We start from the raw sequence: 22,197 nt of genomic DNA, 5'->3' as shown, positions 1-22,197 counted from the left end.
CCGTTACTGATTTCAGAGGTTAGATTCTGGCCCAATAACAGGCTGCAAAAAGACAAATCATTGCTAAAGGGCTTCTTTCTAAACACATAACCATTTGGATGAAAGTGCTTAACATTTGGTATGAAAGTTTTTTAAATCCTCAAAAAAGGCAAAAAGACAGAAATAAAAGATATTGTGAACAGGAGAAGCATAATGCTCCTTAATCTTCTAAATGCCAATAAAGTATCTAAAGACACATCCTGCTATCAAATAAGGTTCTTCAAATTGGAGAGGCAGGCATTTACTGTGGATGAATGTCTTCTTTTTAAAGAATCCGTTTTAGTTATTCTTGTATCTGCAGTACCTAGAACAGTGCCTGGCACATAGTGGGCACTCAATAAATATTGCTGAATGGCTAAATGAATGAATGAATAATTCTCACAGACCACTTGCTATTAGTTCTTCTCCAAAAGACTTCTTATGGCTGGATACTGGAAATTTTAAGAACAGGTAAGCATGGGTGGGCCAGCTCACTAACTAAAGGAACAAGAATACAAGCTGAAGGAACAGGTAAAGGTGCCCTGACTTGGAACATGAGGGAAAATTAAAGTTAACCAAATACTCTCCATGGCTCCAAGAATTTATTTTTTCCCTTTCCTTGTCTTTTTTCCACTCCCCAAGAATACTGGCCGAAATTCTTTATGCCCCCATAGTGGTACGATATAATCCAGAAATGAAAGATGTTTAAAATCCAAATAGTGTCCTGGATTAGAGCAAAAGCAATCCATGCTGATAAACTAAGTCTATACACTACACTAAAAAATTGTAATCATGCAGTTGGCCTGAAACGTGGATAAACAAAAAACAATACAAAATCTCCTCTCATTTGTACCTTATGTTTCCTGGGAGCACTAAACTAATTTTTGAGACTCTCTACCCCTCCTTTTTCACCCCGACACATATCAGTTAGAATACAAGTGATTTTGATAATCTTCAGACTATCACTGAAGGTTCCAAAAGATACCAAAACAAATTTAAGAGCAAACAGTATGGTATGTAATTCAGGACCAGTACATCTTAATAGAGAAAACAAACCTACTCTATTCTCCTTGAATATTTACTGGATTAGAAACAATGTAAGATTTCATTGACTAAACCCTCAAAGGCAGCTAAGTAAGCAGCACTATACTTTTCATAAATACATGCCTTAACCACCTCTCCAACCAAGGCTTGAGATACAGCTCAGCTGCAGGTACCTCATCACAATACAAGAAAACTTGATAGATATTAGCATCAATTTATAAACTCAGAGCACAAAATAAATTCTTTTTTTAGGAAGTCATGCTAAAATCATAAGCAGAATTTCTATGCTACTCAATTAGAAATCAAATTCGAATAACTTAAAAATTTCCCATGGCAGTAATAAAAATAGTAATTGCCCTTTAGACTTTGCTACTCTTTTAAGGTGAAATGGTGCCTGTCTTGCCTTTCAAAAACTCACAAATGATTCTCTAAGGCAGACAAAAAAGAGAATATAATGAAATTATTTGTAAGGATAACTTACCCAAGGTCCGAAAGCAGCTGAGAGCTAATTAGTGCCTATTCAACTGCTTTTAAGCAAGTACCAACAATTTAACAGCCTAACAAATTTTTTATTATATCAACTTTCGCAAGGGAGCCTCAGTTAGAAAAATAAATCAGCATTATCTTCCTAGCATCAAGAACAAAATAATTTTAACTCTAGGATATGTAGTTAAAATATGAATATTAGCAATGCATGCTACTCTGGAAAGACTCCAGAAGTCAGAAGACTAGGCAGCATTACAGAAGTTCTAAGACTTTCCAAACATATACCATATGAGAAAAATGGTGTAATTTTCCTTCCTTTGATATTCAGAGTTCCCAGCAAAAGACTTATTAGACACTCACGGATCAACACTCTTTGCTATAGCAGCCATGATAAAGAGAACCGCTTCTGTCACCTCCCAGGGTGGGTTGCCTTCTTTCAGAGTAGAATATAACTAGAGAAGAAGAGGTGGATTATGGATCCATTAAAAGGAAAACAGAATAGAATTCCAAAACAAAGAAAACAAAAAATCCTGTTAGTTAAAATAAATCCAGCCCCTTGTTTCTAAATCTAATTATCTCTCAGAGCCAGGGGAGAATATTATTTCATTTTTCACATCTTCACTAACTACAAGTAACTGCTATCTTAATATCTGAAATAAACCCAGATAGATTCCCCAAGAGTGTATCAAGATTATCATCTGCCCCAACAAAGTGAGTATTATGGAAAAGCAAAACATATTACATGAGTGTCTTTTCCTGATCCCTATAATAACTGGTAAATACATAAATACACTTAAAATTGAGATACAACGTAAATTGCTTATATATGTATTGATTTTACATTTCTACTGTTTTAAAGACTTATCCGCATCAACACTAGTAGTATAGATTAAATTCTTAAAAAGTAGCTATTTAGAATACCATATCCAAGCACGGGGAGGAAAAAAGGAGACCAAGCAGAATACTCAGAGATATTCTAGTCCAGAAATTTCCCAGGGTATATCCATCTGACTGGGTGTTAGTCTAAATAAGATTTCTGTAGTCAAATAACAAACACTGCTAAGATAAAATTAAATAATTCTCTAGTTGTAGGACTTCACCGAGCCTTTAATGTACTGTTCTAGTCATTTCCCAATTTTAACTGAGGATTTTCCCCCCCAAAGAACATCTCATAGGACTGGTGTTTCACAGACTACATCTTGGACAACACTGATAATCTAAATACATTTGTAAACTGAGTTCTGAAGAACAAGTAACTTGCTCAAAGCCACATAGCGAATGACAGAAGAGCTGAAATGTGAACACAGGTCATCTGCCTGTGATCTGGTGATCTCACTGAATCTGCTTTCTAAGAATCTCCAACCCTTTGTAATTAGATCAATAAACACACTTTGCTTAATATAAAGAATAATAGCTATAATTTTATTAACACTTTCTAAATCAGATTATGCCCCCAAATATACAAAATGGCTGGTTTACCAAAAAAATAAAATAAAGGTTAGTTCAGTATTGCTGACGAAGTATCAAAACTAGTATTTCAGAGCTTAGAGCATGATCCAGCAATATGAAAACTGCCTGAAATTATGCTAATGTTAAGTGACGTGGAATGGTGATGATTGCAACCTTATGAGGTAAAACGTTACTCACTGTCAGGAAAATCACAGGACTATGAATCTTCTACTCTAGTATAGTCATCTCTGGGATGAAACTGCACAGGAATCTAACCATAAGCGTGGACAAAGGAAATACCAAATAACTAAAAGAGTTGCCAGGAGTTGGTACATAATTAATAAAGCAGAAAAACTTGCCTATTTTTCCTGGCTAGATCCAAGTTCCCTATAAATACCTCGGGGCCTTAAGGTTTATCTATGATTTTCCATTCCGACTGGACAAGTAGAACAGCTTTTGACAGCAAGAATAGTAAGAGTAAACCATAACTGAACCATCCACAGACAGCAACTGGCTTGTCAGGATACTAAACAAAGCTACTATATGCCAGGCAGTGTGCTAGGCACCTGCGTATCTCTGTCCCATTTAGCCATTACAATTTAAGAAAAAGGTGGAACATTTATAGAAGACACAGAAGTGAACACAACTAAAGTGATCAGTAAAACCGGTAAGAATCGCCAAACGGACTTACCTGAGCAAAACACTCCATAGACCCAATCAGGAAAATCAAGTCTTTCACCAGGTCTGATACCCTCATCCGAAACTCTCCAAAGTCATCAGTCTCCTCAGGAACCCCCTCCTGAAATTTCAAGTCAGATAACAAATTTCTTTTAAACTTATCACTAAGGCTTTCACTGACCTCTATAATATCAAGAATAAAGAGAAAGTCATTAAACAGTTCAGTCCCAGTGAACACGAGGTAAGTTGCCTAAATCAAAGGGTATTTTACTGTACAGGGTCTCCTGAACTATTAGGTATGTCAAGTCGATACAACCTATCCTCTACCTTTACTATGAGAAACTGTTCTTCCTTCCCCACTCCCCCCAACCCCCCGATTTCCAAGCCACACCTTGCTCTCTTGTTGAAAAAATCTGAATGGTCAGGGTGGGAAGTGACCTGGAAGAGGTGGTAATTTAAGAGTTTTAAGTTTACCTTATTTTTAGTACTGAATAAGCCCCTGAAGCTTCATGGTTCAGGATTTACCAGAATCCGTCATTACCACAACAACTAGATGCAGAATAGAGTTTTAGACTTTAAAAAGAATTTTAAATAGGCAGACAGATATATAATAAAACATAAAACAAGTATAGTAAAATATTAATGGAAGAATTTAGGTAGTAGGTATATAGATATTCACTATAAAATTCTCATCTTTGCCAAATATTTGAAAATTTTCATTAAAAAAATATAGAAATCAGGGGTGCCTGGGTGGCTTAGTCATTAAGCGTCTGCCTTCGGCTCAGGTCATGATCCCAGGGTCCTGGGATCCAGCCCAGCATCGGGCTCCCTGCTCAGCTGGAAGCCTGCTTCTCCCTCTCCCACTCCCCCTGCTGGTATTCCCTCTCTTGCTGTGTCTCTCTCTCTCCGTCCAATAAATAAATAACATCTTAAAAAAAAAAAAAAGAGAGAGATCATTTATAGTTCATACTTCCAATTGGGAGATGGTTAAGGGCATATATGAGAAGCTTTATTCATGACTATCTGGAAAAAAAAGCCCTAAATACTGTTGAGAACTGCTGATCTAGTCCAACATCCTTGCTTTAAGATGAAGAAATTAAAGTCAGAGAATGAGGAGGAAATGATGGATCTCTTGAGATAAGGAATTATAAAGCACTCCACAAATTATAAAAGGACTATATAACCACAAGTATAAGGAATTGCTGCAAGGGAAACGATGCCAGGGAACTAGCAAAAGAAAGAACGGGATCAAGCAAGTAGAGCCAACTGAAACCAGAGGCCCTGCTTTTATTTACACATCAGGCTTCCATGTAAAAAGTAGGTGAAGACAGAGTTTCTTAAACAAAAAAAATAAAGGTTGAAAACCACTAGACTAGATCATCACTAAGATTCTTAAAAGATGCAAAATACCATGACTCAAACAACAATGTTAACATTAAAATGAAGAGGACAAAGACAGTTATAGTTTTCATGTCAGATCTAATTGTGAGCAATGAGAAAAAACTCTCTTCGAGTCCTGGGTTGAAGGACAGGAATTAAACCAACTAACTAACCAACCAAATGGATGAAATAAATGCTGTAAGATTTAAGAGACAAAGCAAAGAATGGAGGTTAAAGAGTTTTCCAATTGACTATTTTACAGTATTTCTAGTATATATTCTTCTAAGCATATTTCTTCTATATTTCTTCTATATTTTCTTATAAGTTACAAAATCAGTATAAATAGAAAGAAATATGTGTACTGTGTGTGTATGGGGAGGGAAATCATATGTAATTCACTACAACCTCACGCAAATACTTCACTTTTGTGTTCGTTTTAATCCAACTACATGTATATATTATTAAAAATATAGCATATAAAATTTTACATTGATTTTTTTCATTTAGCAAACCAATTACTGCTATTTCAATAGTCATTATTTAGCAAATGGTCCATCAAGCTGCAACATAATTTATATAACTCTTCTTATATTGTTGTACATGAGTTTACCATTTTTTTACTTTACAGATTTATATATAAAATAGCCATTTTTTTTCCTTCAGCAGAATTATTTATTTTATTTTTTTATTTTTTAAAGATTTTATTTATTTATTTAACACAGATAGAGACAGCCAGCGAGAGAGGGAACACAAGCAGGGGGAGTGCGAGAGGAAGAAGCAGGCTCATAGCTGAGGAGCCTGATGCGGGGCTCGATCCCATAACGCTGGGATCACACCCTGAGCCGAAGGCAGACGCCCAACCGTTGTGCCACCCAGGCGCCCCTCCTTCAGCAGAATTATTTAAAGTAAATTTCCAGGAAAAGAACTACTGGCTCAGCAGAACTTATTTCTTTCTATATAAGCCTTATATTCACTCTTCATTATACTGGTATTGATTTCTTTAGTCTACGCTACAGAGTGACAGAAAACCTGCAGATTCCATTAGCTTTATTTTCTTATCTTTTTAGTTCATTTTCAAATTAGCACTGAAAAGAGTAGGAAATTAAGATCTGAAGAACTGGAGAAGGGAACTCACATGGTCTGGTTCTAGCTGGCAGTGTCGAGCCAAGGCATGAAGCAGCCTCTGAATGTACGCTTTGAAGATTCCATGAATAACTTCATCATTAGTTTTGTACAAATGCTCCCCGAGTCGGTACCAAAAGTTAAAGGAAATTTCTACTACCTGTCAAATTAAAAGAGAGAAAAAGAAAAGGTTTACTTGAATCAGGAAAGGAATGGAATATAAAGACAGTTTTATTACTAGAACCACATAGGAAAGAAGATATAATCTAATATAATACGAGCAGAACTAGTTAAGGAGCCACCTGTTCTCTAGCAGATTTATTATCCTCCCAAACTATCTTCCCATGATAGGTCCCAAACTCCATTTACAATAATTGCGTATACAGTCCCTCTATAGCTGATAACTTCCCAACAGTATAATGGATTCTGAATTTAGAGAAATAGATACAGAAATGGAAGTCTCTTTTAAATATTTTTTCTCAAATCTAAAATCATCTCATGTTTGAGATTAAAACACCTCTTCAAAGGGGCGCCTGGGTGGCTCAGCTAGTTAAGCATCTGCCTTTGGCTCAGGTCATGATCCCAGGGTCCTGAGACAGAGCCCCACACTGGGCTCCCTGCTCAGCAGGGTGTCTGCTTCTCCCTTTGCCCCCCACTCATGCTTGTGCCCGCACTCTAAGATAAACAAAATCTTTAAAAAAGAAAAGGAAAAAACCCACCTCTTGACAGACAAACCATCTTCAAATCCCTGAACATATCAACCTTGTGTCATTTTTACTCACCTACTTTCCTGAGCAGGACTGAAAGGAAAGAAAAAGTCTGGGACTTTATCCACAGCTTATCTTACCTATGTGGCACTATAAACAGACCTATTTAAAACAATATCCAATTTGGGAGTTCTTTCTCACTTCTTATACTATGAAGAGGAGGTAACACTTCTTGAATAAACAAGATTTTAAAAAACCTAGCCAACTCTTTAAGAGGCAGGGTGTTGTAGGGATTTTGGAATGGAGACGACTTTTAAATCCTTTCAATCCCTTTCTCATTCCCACTCACAATTCGGAGAAAAAATTTTGGATGTTAAGACTTGTACAGTTAAGATTTTATGTGGTTTTGTTTTATATTTAGCTGTAAAACTCTAAGAAGAATAACAGGACCTACAGAGGAGGCTTGGTTAAAAGGTAGTAAGCTTTCTTCCCAACGGGTTCCCCGAGGTGCCTACAGCAGTCAGCCCAGCCAACGTGGCAAGAAAATAGAGAAGGATTCAAAGCAGAAACCCAAATATAATTTAAAAAGAAAAAAGTCTAATACAAAGGAAACCACATCACACTCATCAAAAATAAGACTATAGTTTCCCACAAATAAAAAGCTGGAGAGGCGGCAATAGAATAAAGGTAATATGCAACATACAACTCGGAGAAAAATGGGTTTAGCACAATTGAAACACTACCTCATACTGAGGATGTCCTGCACAAATAAGCAGCAGTTCCAGAGTTCGTAGGTCGCCAAGACCTTGGCCTGGAGTACAAACAATTTTTTCAAGAAAAGTTTCACATAGTTCAGTGAAAATACGGCAGTAATTCAGAACTCTGCAGATGAAAGAGTAATGAGAGCACCAAGTCAGAAATCTGTATATTATACGTACATACTCACATAGTTAATTAAATAAATGAAAGGATCTTCGGCCTAAGGGACATGTAGTGATTATTAGCCATGCTGTAACAAAAGCTCCGTAACAGCCACCTTTCTTTATCATATATTTTTATACATATAAGCAAATGACTCATAAGTCAGTTCAATTCTCAATTACTAAAACATTTGAATAAAATCCTTATCAAAGGATACTCCAAAGTTCATCCCTAATTCTTAGAGCCTTATCCTTTGTGAGTGGAAAAAATTACTACTTTCCATGCTTCCAACCTCTCCTTCTGCATCCAATTTGCCACTCTAGGTTCAGTTGAGACTAGCAGAGCATCTTTAGGGTGTGGTGTCTATGTTTGCACAGAGTCATGAAAAAATCACGAAGGATGGAACCCAGGGCTACTGCCTTAAATAATCACTCACTTGTCTAAATCTTCACGTGCCACAGCCATATGATAAGCGGTCTCCAAAGTTAGGACTCCTTGAAAAAGTTGCATGGCTAATGGCAAGTTAGTCTCCACATTCTCAATGGCATAGAGAGCTGAGCACACACAATCTGAAGCAGCTTCGTGTAGGTTGGATGAGGTCTTATCCTGTTGCTGGGAGATGACAGGAATAGGGAAGTAAGATGTATAATCATTAAGCTGTAATCCAAGTACTAGCAGAACAATGACAGCCTGTTTCTGAACATGTACTTTCAATGCGTAACGGCCTTAACAGTGATGGCCTTCAACCAGACAATATTCATCAATCTTCCGTCTTATTTCTATTTCCCTATACGCCAAACAAATTAGCCTTTTTGTACCCCAATCACAGTCACATGACTTCTAAAATTCCATGCTTCCCCCCTCCCAATATCAGCCCCTTCAAATGTAATACCATGTGTTCCCTACCGTGTTTTAGTCTGTGGAAATCTTTTCCATCCTTTCTCTGATACTCAAGTACTATTTAAAATGAAAGGGTCCGGGGTGCCTGGGTGGCTCAGTCAGTTAGGTGCCCAACTCTTGGTTTCAGCTCAGGTCATGATCTCATGGGTTGTGGGACTGAGCCCCACGTTGGGCTCCACACTCAGCGCAGAGTCTGCTTGGGATTCTTTCCCGCTCCCTCCCCCTCTGCTCCTCCCCCCACTTGCACACACTCTCCCTAAAATAAATAAATAAGACCTTTTTAAAAAATAAAAAATTAAATAAAATGAAAGGGTCCAACAAGTCTCAAATACCCATACCTACCTAACACATCATCTTAATATTTCAGAATACCAAGGTTCAACAGAGGTTCCTAAAGCTTCTGGGGATGAGAGAAGGTAACTTTAAAAGGAGCAAAAATCAGTTATTTAGTTTCTCACTAGCAATGATGCCTGCCAGTACACAAGAGAGAAAGGCCTTGGAAATCCTGAAGGAAAAGAATATTGAACCGAGAACTCTACACCTTGTTAAACCACCAATCAAGAATAGAAGCAAAATAAAAATATTTCTCAGGAATGCAAAAACTCAAAGTTTACTTCCCACATATCTTTCTGAGGAAGGAATCTGAGAATGTTCAAAAAACAATTAATCCAATCCAGAAGCACAGTAAAGAGAAGTTCCAGAACGACAGCTGGGAAGTAGATCTAAAAAACGATTGGTACAAATTAGAGTAGATCAGAGGGTTCAAAGAGTAAGACCTCTAAGGTTTCTATTTAGAAGAGTACAGTTGAGAGGATGGATAAATTTAGTGAAGGCATATTAGTCTTTTATGAATAATAAAAACAAGGACATTTAGAATCTCCAGGGCGGGGAAGGAGCTATACAAGCAGGGTTGGGAGAGCACAAAGACAGATGCAAATTATTCATTAGCTTATTCTTAGGTTGAGAGGTGGATTCAAAAATATTTATTATTATTACTACTGTGTTTTAAAAGTTAACTAAATGTTCAAATTTATTCCTTTCTCTATATATCCAGCATTACATTTGTAAAAGCTTTAAAAAAAAGAACTATGGGAGAAAAGGCTGTATCTGTAATAAAGTTGTGGTCCAAACATAAAGCAAATTAAAATAATGGCATGCTTTTGAACCACTGAATGAATGTAAGAATGAGAATGTATTGTTGACTCTGACTCTAAAACCACTCTTCCTTTAAGTGGCAGAGGGGTCCTGACACTGGATCAGTGAAGATAATATAATTCTGGCACACTACTTAGCTTGTTCCTTAGCCCTATCTTAATTCCCAGAAGTAACCACTGTCTTGAGTTTGTATTCTAAACTGCCTTCCCTTCATACGTAATCAACCATTCATAAATTTTTAAAAAGACTTATTTATTTTAGGGAGAGAGAGAGCACATGAGCAGGAGGGGAGAGGGAGGGAGAGAATCTCAAGCAGATACCCCACTGAGCATAGAGCCCAATGCAGGGTTCAATCTCACAACCCTGAGATCACAACCTGAGCTGAAACCAAGAGTGGGCCTCTCAACTGACTGCACCACCCAGGTGCCCCTCATATTCATAAATTTTTAAACAAAAGTGAGTTATTAATTTATTTATACTGACTACTCTTCACACAATTTAGTGAGATGAGAACCAAAATTACCATCACTGAGGTAGGGCATCTACAGACATGGAGACAAAGACAATGACTAGCAAAACAATTATTAGCATCCTAACTGTCCTGAGTCTTAGCTCCTGATGCAAGAATGCAGCATAAATACACTAATGACAATGAAACACCAAAAATGTCTCCTTGGAGAATGTGCCTTTCTTTAATTCAAAGTGATATCAACCCATTATCATACTACCATCTTCTAAATAACAGTGCGCCAGCATATAACCAGTACACATCAGAGCTTCCATACTAATATGACTTCATGGAAGGAGACCATCCAGGAAAAGGGGACAAAGTCACTCCCATTTCCAAAGACCTGTTCAATATGTGCTTGAGACACTGCTATGTTTCTTGTTTTAGAAAGCAGTCTTATTCTATGCACTCACTTACTCCTATCTACCAAGACAAAAGGATGTATTACTAGGTATTATTATTTTAAAGTTTATGGAAAACATGCACAAGTCTATAAAAAGATATTACTACTTTTTATTCCATTAATCGCAAAAGCCTCAAATCTACTCTGTACATACCCTGATGCTTAAGTGTCACAACTACAAAGATAATATTCTGATCTGTAACTGTCTCAAAGACCCAATGACCATTATGATTTTAAAACAAGAAAAAAAACAACAACAATGGTTTTTTGTTACTTGTTTAATATGTAAGTCATTGATCTACATGGAAAACTGCTTTCCTATTAAACCTAAGTACATTCTATTCTAAGTACTAATACTAATACCTTCATTTGGTACTTGGTATCAAGGAAGAGACATTGCTGCTTTCTCACTATACACCTTCCAATCACTGGAAATGTGAAAACACTGCTATGTTCCAGAAGGTTAGTTACCACCGTGACTACGTGGTAAAAATACTTTCATAAACAAAGCCACTACTTACCAAAACCTCGAAAAGGAGTGCTAGTAACTTATTGTTAGCCATGAAGTTACTGTCCAAAACTCCTAGGTTAAACCAACTTCCTAAACAGCGGAAGACCTTCATAAGCATTTTCTCATCTGTTCCTGCTTTTTCTACACAGGTCATCTGAAAAGAAGGAAAAAAAAGTTAAATAATGCCAAACTTTATATTTAAACCATTATTACAATCACCTCTCAGGTGTAATAATGAAAAGGAAAATAATACTAACAGCTAACAGTTAAAAGTGCTTTGCAGTGCCAGATGGTGCTCTCAATACTCTTAATTCATTAACTCCCACTAAAACTACAGCCAGGTACTATCTCTACTTTCTCAACTGGGAAGCTGAAATACAGAGATCACAGACTTGCCCAAAGAGAGTTCTGTTTCAGAAATAATGGTTTCTTAGATTGCTCTTCTGCATTAACGTAATCTTATAAAGATTATCTTAAAATAATACTCATCTACACAGTTGATTTTATAGAATAAAAACAAGTTAGTCCTACTACTGTATATCCCCGTATGAAAAGCTGATGTTTCAGCTTCCGCACTTGAACACTCCAGCAAATACACCATTCCACAGAAAGTGACACTACTATAAGTATGGTAGGTTGATAAAAGAGAGAAAATGAAAAGTCATACTAAAACTCACCACTGTTTCTCTTTGCAAACTATTTTTGTGATGTATTATTTTTTCCAAAGTAAAGTGTAATGCAACTTTTTCTGGATTAAAAAAAAATGTTTAAAAATAACTTTTACAAGCAATGGGTCAAACAGCATAATTGCCATGGGGTCTGGGAGGCATGTGGTAGGGTACAGAATCCCACAGTGGTCTAAATGTTGACTCTTGTACTTCTAGGTGGCCATGCTCCTTCTATATTTGCTGTATCAGGCAGTTATGATTACAGTCTTCTCAATTAGTTTGAATTATACTGAACTGAACTGAATTGAAATGAAAGAAGAGAAACAAGAATACTTCAAGTAAGTTCATGGCAACCACACATATACTTGAATCTTTGGAAGTTCTAGATGTAAAATCATTACACAATTGTTTGGCCTTTATACTTCCTGAATGACATTTCAATTTACTAAGACATGTTTACCAATGGAAGGACTTGACTGTACGTTCTAACTTCTGACTCAAACTTAAGAACAGAATTTTGGAAAGAGCCTACATCTAAATTTAGCTGCTTTGAAGAGAAAAAATTCTGCTAATTAAATAAAACACACACCATAAAGCTTCAGAGCTATGACAAAGTTAACTCTGGGTTCCTCTCTAAGAACTGTATTATTAAGAACTGTCTCTTAGAGCAAGGCCTCAAAACTGAAACATAAATGCCAGAGGAGTTCACCAGTAAAAATACAGCAGAGGTAAATGAGAACTGATCTTGGATTAACAAAATGAAGAATAAATGAAGGGAGAAAAATATATCAGAGGACAGGCTCAGTTCAACTATAAGGGCAAGAAGAGTAATATTTAAGACTTTTAAAAGTTCAACACAATGATTAGGAATGGCTCCATTTGAATAGACCACAAAAGTATAATACTGACAAAATGGGATAGAACAGAATGAATAAGAGAATGTGGGGGAAACAATGAAAAAGGTTTAACAGGCCTTTGGTACCTGGTATTATAGGCAGCCTATTTTCCCTGGCAATTCTGGACTACTTCATTTTCTGGGTTCTGTAACATGACAAGCTACATGACAGAACTACAGACCTTATTAAGTACCACAGGGACAAATTTTTCAGATTTCATTACAACAAATCAAGCTATTGCCTGTTGTCAACTATGAGGAAGTGTTAAGTCAAGCATATGCCTTGGGAGTCCAAGTGGCTGCTGCACTTGACCACTGTGTCAGTAACGATGCTTATGAGGGCCGCAGTGTTGTCTGGATTCTTTTGGATTCACTTGAGTCCTTACAAAAAGAAAATAACAAGCTCAGATCCCTTAACTCAATTCAAGTCATAGTCTGAGAACCAAAGCTTCCACAACCACTCTAAATGAGGCTCTTATTTTGTGTAGTTCCAGGGCTGACATTCATACACATAATTTGTGTGGCTTGCTGAATTATAAACAACAGCCGAATTCACAATCTCACCACATTTCTCATGTGAAAGTTAAGAAATTGTATAACACGGAATTCTGAAACTTGGAAAAGAGACATCTGGTTGGACCTTAATGAAACAGATAATCTTGAACTCCCAAATTACTGAGTCTCCCTTACCAGCAGATGTAGTATGCCTTTCAGTGTCTGAGAATAGCCTTCTTCATTTGAAAGCCCTGTAATAACCTCATCTGAGACAGGTGCTTTCATAGGGGATCCCCATTCTCTTCAAGACCTACCACAACCATTGCCTGTGCTACCCATAAGTATGGTCAAATCTTAGCATGTTCCAGCAGGCGGTGGGGTGGTGGGGGGACAGGTATATACTTATATAGAGGAAATAACTTATTGAGAAAACTGTATTACTTTACTAACATGTATCTGAAGAAACCTGGGGAACATACGTGGGAGTGATTCTAAGGGTATTAGACCAAGTGAGGCTGGAATATAACACTAACTTTAGCTAATTCCACTGACATTAGTGTACTTCCTAGAGATTCTGGATTTAATGAGTATATGGCACCTCTGGAAGTACCCAGGAAAATCACAGTGCAAATATCTAGGACTTGGGAGCAAATCTATACCTTCTTCTGCAGGTGATTATTCTTTTGGGAAACAGCTTCTGGCTTGCTACTGAACCTTGGTAGAAACTGAACATCTATCCATAGGACATCAGGTGATCATGTGGCCTGAGCTTCTCATCATGAACTGAGTATCGTCTGAACTACCTAAACGTGGGCATGTAACAGCAACCTGTCATCAAACAGAAATGGAATACAAGACACGGAGTTCAAAAAGGTGTAAGTAAGGTGCATGACCAGGTAGGTCAGATTCCTTTGACACCAACTCTTCTTGCATTGACTCATCTCCCTCAGTCCATACCTACTGCCTGCTGCCTCCGGGATGTTCCTCACAACCTAGATAACTAAAGAAGAAATCTCAAGCCCAGATTACAGAATGATGTGCACAACATGCTGGTACCACCTGAAGGTGGACAGCTGCAGAATTACAGACCCATACAGGGTAGTGAGGGACAGTAAAGGACAGTGGTTGTAGTGAAAAGACAGTGGTTGAAGGAAAATCCTAACAGGCAGAACTTCAAGCAATATAATTGGTTGTCCACCACGTATGGAGAGGGAGATGACAAAAAATATGGATCTATACTTATTTATTGACAATTTTCAATGATCTGGATGACCAGGGATTTGGAAGAAGCATGATCAAAAGGTTGGTGACAAGGAAGCCTGAGGCAGAAGTATGTATGACTGGTATACAAATAGACACAGACTGTGGAGAAATTTCTATCCTGTGCGAATACCCACCAAAAGGCATCCACTACAGAGGAATCTTTCAATTATAGATGGACAAAATGAGAAACTCTATGTCAGCCTCTTTTCCCAGCCACCTTGCTCAATAGGCTCATAAAGAAAGTGGCCACAGTAGCTGGGATAGAGGCTACAGTAGGACTAACATGGATTTCCACTAAGTAAGTTAAAATTACTGATGAGTGTCAAATCTGCCAACAGCAGAGACCAACACTGAGTCCCTAAAATGGCACCATCTACCACAGGGACCAGGTTGATCGATTACACTGAACTTCTACCACAAAGGAAGCAGAGATTTGTCTGGAAGGACAAGACTCACAGGAAGAGAGAGACTTACATGCTGGATATGGATTTGCCTTCCCTGCTTGCAGTGCTTCTGTCAGCACTGTATCAATCACTGACTCACAGAATGCCATACCCAACCATCATGGCATCCTATCTAATCAAGGAACTCATATCAGAGTAAGGGAAGTACAGTAATAAGCAACTTTGACCTCTGTTGGAGATTTTGGTCCCCAAGAAGGAATGCTCCTACCAGGAAATACAGACATGATTCCAGTAAACTGGAAGATAAGTCAACCACCTAGACAATTTGGGCTTCTTATGCCCCTGAATCAATAGGAAAAAAGAGAAGAGGGTGTTAATCTATAGGCTGGACTGACTGATCCCAATAACCAAGGAAAAATTGAGTTCCTCCTACACAATCGAAGCAAGGAGTTCTCAGTCTGGAACCCAGAGAATTTTCTAGAGAGCTTCTTAGTACTGCCAGGCTCAACAGAAGCAACAATCAGAAAAGACAGGATTATTGAGGGCTCAGACTCTTTGGGAATGAGGGTTTGGGTCACTTCACAGAGTAAAGGACCCCAACCAGCTGAGGTTCTAACCAAGGCAGGTGTCTTAGTCCATTCAGGCTGCTGTAACAGAATACAATAGGATGGGTGGCTTATAAACACCAGAAATTTATTTTTCACAGATTTAGAGGCTGGGAAGTTCAAGACCAAGGTACCCCCAGATCCAGTGTCTGGTGAGGACTGGCTTCCTGTTTCATAACCAAGGATCTTTTTTTCTATGTTTATACATGACATAAGAGGGAAGGGAGCTTTCTGGGGTCTCTTTTATAAGCGCAGTAATCCCATTCATGAGGGTCCCATACTCATGACCTAATCACCTTCCAAAGGCCCCACCTCCTAACACTACCACATTAGGCACTAGGTTTCAACATATAAATATATAAATTTGGGGGGGGCACACATGCAAATATTCAGTCTATAGCAACACAAATTTTGGTGGGGGGAGAGGGGAGACACACATACAAATATTCAGTCTATAGCAGAAGGGGAAAGATGAAATGAGTTGTGCAAGAAAGCCATACATATCAATTACAGAACTCTTGTGACCAATACATATATGAGGGCTGTAGTAGCTTTACATATTTCCCATTTGCTTGTTATGCCATTGCACTTTTTTTTTTTTTAAAGATTTTTATTTATTTGAGAGAGCACGAGAGAGAGAGAGAGCGAGTGCACACAAACAGGGGAGAGGGGCAAAAGGAGAGGGAGAAGATGACTCCCCACTGAGCAGGGAGCCCAACGTGGGGCTCGATCCCAGGACTCTGAGATCATAACCTGAGCCGAAGGCAGACACTTAACCAACTGAGCCACCCAGGCACCCCTGCACACGAGTTTAAATGTATGTAAAAGAGTTAACCAAACAGAAAGCTAAGTTAGTCAAATGGGAAGACTATGGCTGGTTATCGATGTATTGCCTCTCAGCACCAAATTCACCCTTTTAGACTACTCTGTAAAAATGGATCTGGGCCCTTTAAATACTTCTTCCTGTGCCAGGCAGCACTGACTTTTTGTCAGAAGGCCACTAGAGAAAAACAAGAGGAAAAGGATTCTGCTTCCCGGAGCTAGTGTGCTCACTTGGTAGCCCTCTACAGAATGTGCAGCTCCTCCAGCCCCAGACTCCTATTTCCTCTGGTGCCTGCCTCTTGCAGTGCACTGGCCACCAGTTTCCCCAGCATTTTCCCCACCCTCTCCAATGCATTTATAGCAAAGTGCTTCTGGCTCCTAAAGAATGTACAACTTCTCCAGCACCAGATTCAATGTGCTCAGCTTCTCCAGTGCCTGCAGTACATAGTGGCCAGCAGCTTCCTCCAGGATTCCCATACCAAGGTGGTTTTGTGGCAGAGACACCTTCCCTGAACAGCTTTCTTGGGGTTCCTAGAAGGCAGATTTCCAGCAAATTCAAAAAGACTAATTTTCAGCAGCATGGAGTGCCAAAAATGACTTCTCCACAATACTGTGCCTTCTCCAACAGGGTCTGGATCTCAGCCCTGGGAGGGGGTGAACTCCTCCTTCCTTGGAAACTCTATCTTAGCCTAGGGGTTAATGTCTGTTCCTTGTTTCTGTTTTATGCCTATGTTCTTCAGAGCTCTCTTTACTTCTTACTAGACAATCCCTCATCACTGTAACCTCCTGTTAGAATTAATCATTCTCTATATTAAACATTCCCACATACTACTATGTGGTTTCTCTCTTCTGACTAGACCCAGACTGATACTAAAAAGAACCAAGGATTCTAGATCTGGGACAAGGAGGTAACAAGGTGAGTATTAGTCATCTTTTTGTGTTAGGAAGGAGAGAAATGCTCCAGTGGCCAGTTATAATATTTTAAGCATCAAAAGAATGATTTTAGTTGAGACCCTGAATCATTGAAAATCCATGAGTCATTACACTCCATAAAGAGAATGTCAGAAAAAACTGGTAACACTTGAGGCAGGTTTAAAACAAAACCTTATTTTGCAAACAGGAAATTAAAAAATAATTTAAGATTTATAGTGCCTTTCTAGTAGGAGAATGCCAGAATACTCATAAGAATGCCAACTAATATATACACAGAAAGAATGACAGAATTATTAAAATATTATTTTGCGAACCACAATGAAATTATTAAGACAATGATTACCAACTAGAATTTAAAATCTTTAGGCAAAGATTGATATGGAATTGAACATTTGTTATTTTACGAACTACCATCATACAAATTGCATTACAAGGAGGAAAACAAACTTTATAAATGGAAGAATCAGACTGTCATCATCCTAATCTAGTCAACCCTAACATCACTAATGGAACGTGCCACATGAAGTATCTATGATGTATTCCAGTCAAAAATGTTTACCCTTTTGGGGCATCGGGGTGGCTCAGTTGATTAAGTGTCCGACTCTTGATTTCGGCTCAGGTCATAATCTCAGGGTTGTGAGATCAAGTCTTGTGTCAGGTTTTGCACTAGGCATGGAGCCTGCTTAAGATTCTCTCTCCCCCACTGCCCCCCGCCTTAAAAATAAAAATATAAAAATTTAAAAATCTTTAACCTTTTAAAATCAATCATCAAGGCTTTCTTTCTCAACCAGGGCTCTGGAAAGAATTAAGTCTTACAGAAAATGATTTGGGTGACTGCTTTCTCCATTATCCTAAGGATAGTATACTCATACCATTATTAATGCGTAGAAGAGAATCTGTTCTATACAACAGATGCCTTAGGACATTAAGACTTAATTCTCTAGAGGAACCCCTACTGAGAAGGGCTGTTTTAGATACAACTTCCAGTTAAAGGAAGTACGGAGAATAGAAAAACAAACTAAATGAAACAAAGACAAGGCAACCAGAAAATCCAAAACGCAAGGTAAGTCTATAAAATAACTGGTCCAATCTCAACTCAAACAAATCAGTGTTGTTTTGAAAAGAAGGGGAAGGGGGACTGTGGTTAGGAATCGTAATAAACTGATACAAGGCACGGTTCTAGACTGGAGACTGATTTGGAAAAATGCTGTAAAGGATATTTTAGGATGAACCTGGGAAATGTGAAGATGGCCTGGGTATTTATTAGATGGATATAAAAATTTACTGAAATGGAAAGATGAAGCTGGATAACTGAAAAAGTAGACTGCAGGAGGATAGGTTAAAATATAATTTCATTTGTGTTTTAAAAATTTGTCATACGTTCATAGAGGATATGTACTAAAGGTTTAACAGTGTGATCTCCAGATAGTTTGAATGTAATCTGTCTGTATTTTCTAATTCTCAATAATACTATTTCTTTAAAATAAATGGTATTTGAAAAATACACGTAAAAGAATACGTTTCCAGTGAATTTCCAACACTGATCTGAACACAACTTGAAGTAAAAAATTTCTTTTTCAAATAAAAAGTTCTATGATGTTGCAAAAGTACTGAAACAAATCCCTGAAAAATAATCCATAAGCACATTATTGAAAAAATAGACCTAGACTCTAAAGACCTAAAAATGAGATGTGGGCTAGATAATTTAATAGCATCAAGTTCAAGAACAAGCAATATTTTCTTTAAAGGGCCAAAGAGTAAATACTTCAGATTTTATAGACTATATGTGGTCTCCGTGAAAATTACTCAACTCTACCACTTCAGCTCAGAATTACAGACGTACACAATATGTAACTGAATGGGCATGACTATGTTCCAGTAAAACTCTATTTACAAAAATAGATGACTAGCTCATAGACCATAAATCTACCCATCACTGGTCTACAGCATTAAAATGTCTACCTAGTCAAAAAGGACCTAATCACATATAACTCATTTTAAAAAGATGGTGCAGTATTACCTAATCTATAATTGTGATATTGCTCAAAGGTCAGTTAAGTCCTGAACCACCTCCCTATCAAAATCTCAACTGATCCTTAAAAGAGGATCCTTTCCTTAAGTAAATTTATACATCAGCATGGTCGTTTGTCAAGAGCCAACAGTTTCTAGCATGAAGTAGTAGAAAAGCAAGGGATATGTAATCAAAAGGCTGAGTTCAAATTCTGAATTAGCAGTTGTGTATAGTCTAAAGCCTCTATATCTCATTCATAAAATAGAAATGACATCACCTTCACAGCATTACTCAAAACCTCAAAAAGTATAGTTTCTGAATCTGAAAGTATTTAAAGTGTAAAGTGTTCTATAAATGCCACAGTATTATCATTGCCAATTTTTGCAAAGAAATCTGTATTTCACAATAATGTAACTGAATTAGAAAATAACCACCATGGCTTTTTGCCCCTACAGAGCAACTTAGTATTTCACACTTACTCACCAATAGAGACACCACTGTACTAGAGTAGAAGGCCAAATCTTCTATAATTTCTGTGCGCCGGTTAGCCCCGATTCGTAAAGAACGACTATGTACTTCTTCAGGTAACACGGTAAGGATCTCCAGTAGAAAAGGCAGAGAAGTTACATCATTGCTATATCTGGAAAAGGAAAGGGGAGAGATCGAAGTTGTTTAGAGTAAGAAAATACACAATCACATAAGATAACAACAGGCTTCTATACCAACAAAAGTAGCATTCTCACTACTGTTAAAGTGGAGGAAAAAAACAGGTAAATTTTTTTGGAAAGGTATCTGGAAATCAAAATTTCAACTTGCATCATCTTCGACTCATCAACTCCACTTCCAGAAATTTCTCTCTCAAAAAATCTCACATACACATGCAAAGTATACAAAAATATGCACTGCAATACTTTTTTTATAATAGCAAAAATATTGGGAAAATATAAAGGTCCACCATAATTAGGATTAAAAAGGTTATAGACGATTATACAATGGAACATACATAGCCATTATAATGAATGAAATATCTGTGTTCTAACATGACAAGATGTCCACAAGGTATTAAGTAAAAAAAAAAAAAGTATGAAATATATTACATACGAATGAACAAATACACAGGTATATTAAAATATACATGCACTTATTTATTTTAAAATGCTTAAAGTCTGGAGGGCTATATAGTCAACCATTAATAGTGGTTACTTATGAAATACAGAAATAGGGAGAGAAAAAGGTTTTTACTTTGAAAGCTTCCACATTATTGGAATTTTTTTTCAAGGAACATGTGTTAATTTTCTTAATGAAATTTTCTTAAAAAAAATAAACTATCCAAATAAAGGCTTTAATGACACAATGTAGTTGGAGGTAAAAAGGACATCCACTTTGTTCAAATTAATACCCTAACCAAATGTCAAAATTCAAGCAAGTATTAAGATTATCTAGCCAAGACCATGAGGAAATGCTTTTATTCAAAGTAGCAGGCTCCGTGTATCTAAAAATCATACTGTCCCTTTGACAGGTATGAAACAAACCCCAATTAGTAAGAACTTTAGTTCATAATGACTTTTAATATAATCTTAAACATTCTGACAATGTTTTTGTAGAACTGCTGACATGTCAGTTAGTGGGAGTGATCCACAGGACAATGAAAGACTTTGCTGCAGTTAATTCAAGGGACATGTGTGTATAAATTATGAGGGCCTTTTATGTCCCACACGACACACTTCTATAATATTTAAATTTTAAATGATTCTCTTTTAATTTAACAAAAGTTAGTAATAAATAATTACTTGTTAAGAGTTTGGGGAAAATATTCCAAATGTCTAGCTAATGCTAACAAATTTCTCTTTGTAGGTTAATAGTAATTCCAAATGCTAGAATATAGTTAATATAAGTTACTTACTTTTCCACCAATGTTTGTACACATCCCTTCCAGGAAGGCATCTGTAGGGCAAGGTCTGCTATTGCTAAAGCCAGCTGAATAAGAAGAGAGATGAAATAAATGAATAGAATAGATGAACAGAAATAGGGTTACTATCAATATTAATTGGAGAGCAAAGAAACTGAATTTTTTCCAAACAATATGACAACAAAGACAGACAGCCCTCCTACCTCTCCTCACCTTCACAGCTACATATATAATGTAAACTCTTCTGGGCTAGCTACAAATTGCTAGGATTTAAAACTCAACCTCTAAAAATGAAAAACAAAACAATAACAAAAAGAAATCAGAAAGAACAGACTATAGATTTTCCTCAGAATATATCTATACTTACTTTTATTTGGCAATACCATAGAACTTCATGGACAGATAAATTATACTTTGCCAAAAGGCCAAAGCTACTGACAAAGTCAGCCCTTTGACACACTCATTAAGTACTGGAATGCCATTTCCCTTCTCTTTCCATTTCTCATCTTGAAGCCTTATGCAAAAGACTCCTTCCTCTTCAAGGGCACTTCTACACCAGGCAGAGAACATACGTGAGTATGTATTCACTGAAGCTTCCAGTTTTCCTTTCTAATGTATTTACCAGTCTAAGGGGGAAGGGCCAGATGCTTCACTATTTCATTCATGAGACTTTTACTAGCCAATTTGGTCCAGAAACGATCTTTTTTTAAGGCAAGTAGGCAGACCTCTGGCCCAGAACAGTACAGTATACAGTATTTTTATCATCTGCAATTTAATAGGGCAGGGGGGCCACACATGCCTGCCTGTGAAAACCTATACACATGCCCCCGACTTCTGGTATTTAAATTGGTTTGAAATCAAATGAACTCTAATATTAACACAGAAGATTTACATTTACACTTAAGAAATA

At 37.3% G+C, this 22,197-nt stretch overlaps 1 protein-coding gene across 3 annotated transcripts in view; it reads right to left on the bottom strand.

Annotated features, from left to right (window-relative positions):
- The window catches only part of TNPO3 (transportin 3), an 82,416-nt gene that overhangs the window by 31,305 nt on the left and 28,914 nt on the right, over positions 1 to 22,197 (bottom strand). For all 3 annotated transcript variants that reach the window (XM_008705864.2, XM_008705863.2, XM_040644021.1), the window contains 8 exons: positions 21,282 to 21,355; positions 19,862 to 20,018; positions 11,293 to 11,436; positions 8,242 to 8,417; positions 7,628 to 7,766; positions 6,191 to 6,337; positions 3,689 to 3,796; positions 1,909 to 2,000 (listed from right to left, as the gene is read on the bottom strand). In XM_008705864.2, coding sequence (XP_008704086.1) covers positions 1,909 to 2,000; positions 3,689 to 3,796; positions 6,191 to 6,337; positions 7,628 to 7,766; positions 8,242 to 8,417; positions 11,293 to 11,436; positions 19,862 to 20,018; positions 21,282 to 21,355 — 1,037 coding nt within the window. The remainder of the gene's footprint in view (positions 1 to 1,908; positions 2,001 to 3,688; positions 3,797 to 6,190; positions 6,338 to 7,627; positions 7,767 to 8,241; positions 8,418 to 11,292; positions 11,437 to 19,861; positions 20,019 to 21,281; positions 21,356 to 22,197) is intronic.

The sequence above is a fragment of the Ursus maritimus genome, unplaced genomic scaffold (genome assembly GCF_017311325.1).
Source record: "Ursus maritimus isolate PB19 unplaced genomic scaffold, ASM1731132v1 scaffold_3, whole genome shotgun sequence".
Classification (NCBI taxonomy): Eukaryota; Metazoa; Chordata; class Mammalia; order Carnivora; family Ursidae; genus Ursus; species Ursus maritimus.
The sequence above is the reverse complement of the archived record's forward strand: the minus strand, read 5'-3'. Positions and strand labels throughout refer to the sequence as shown.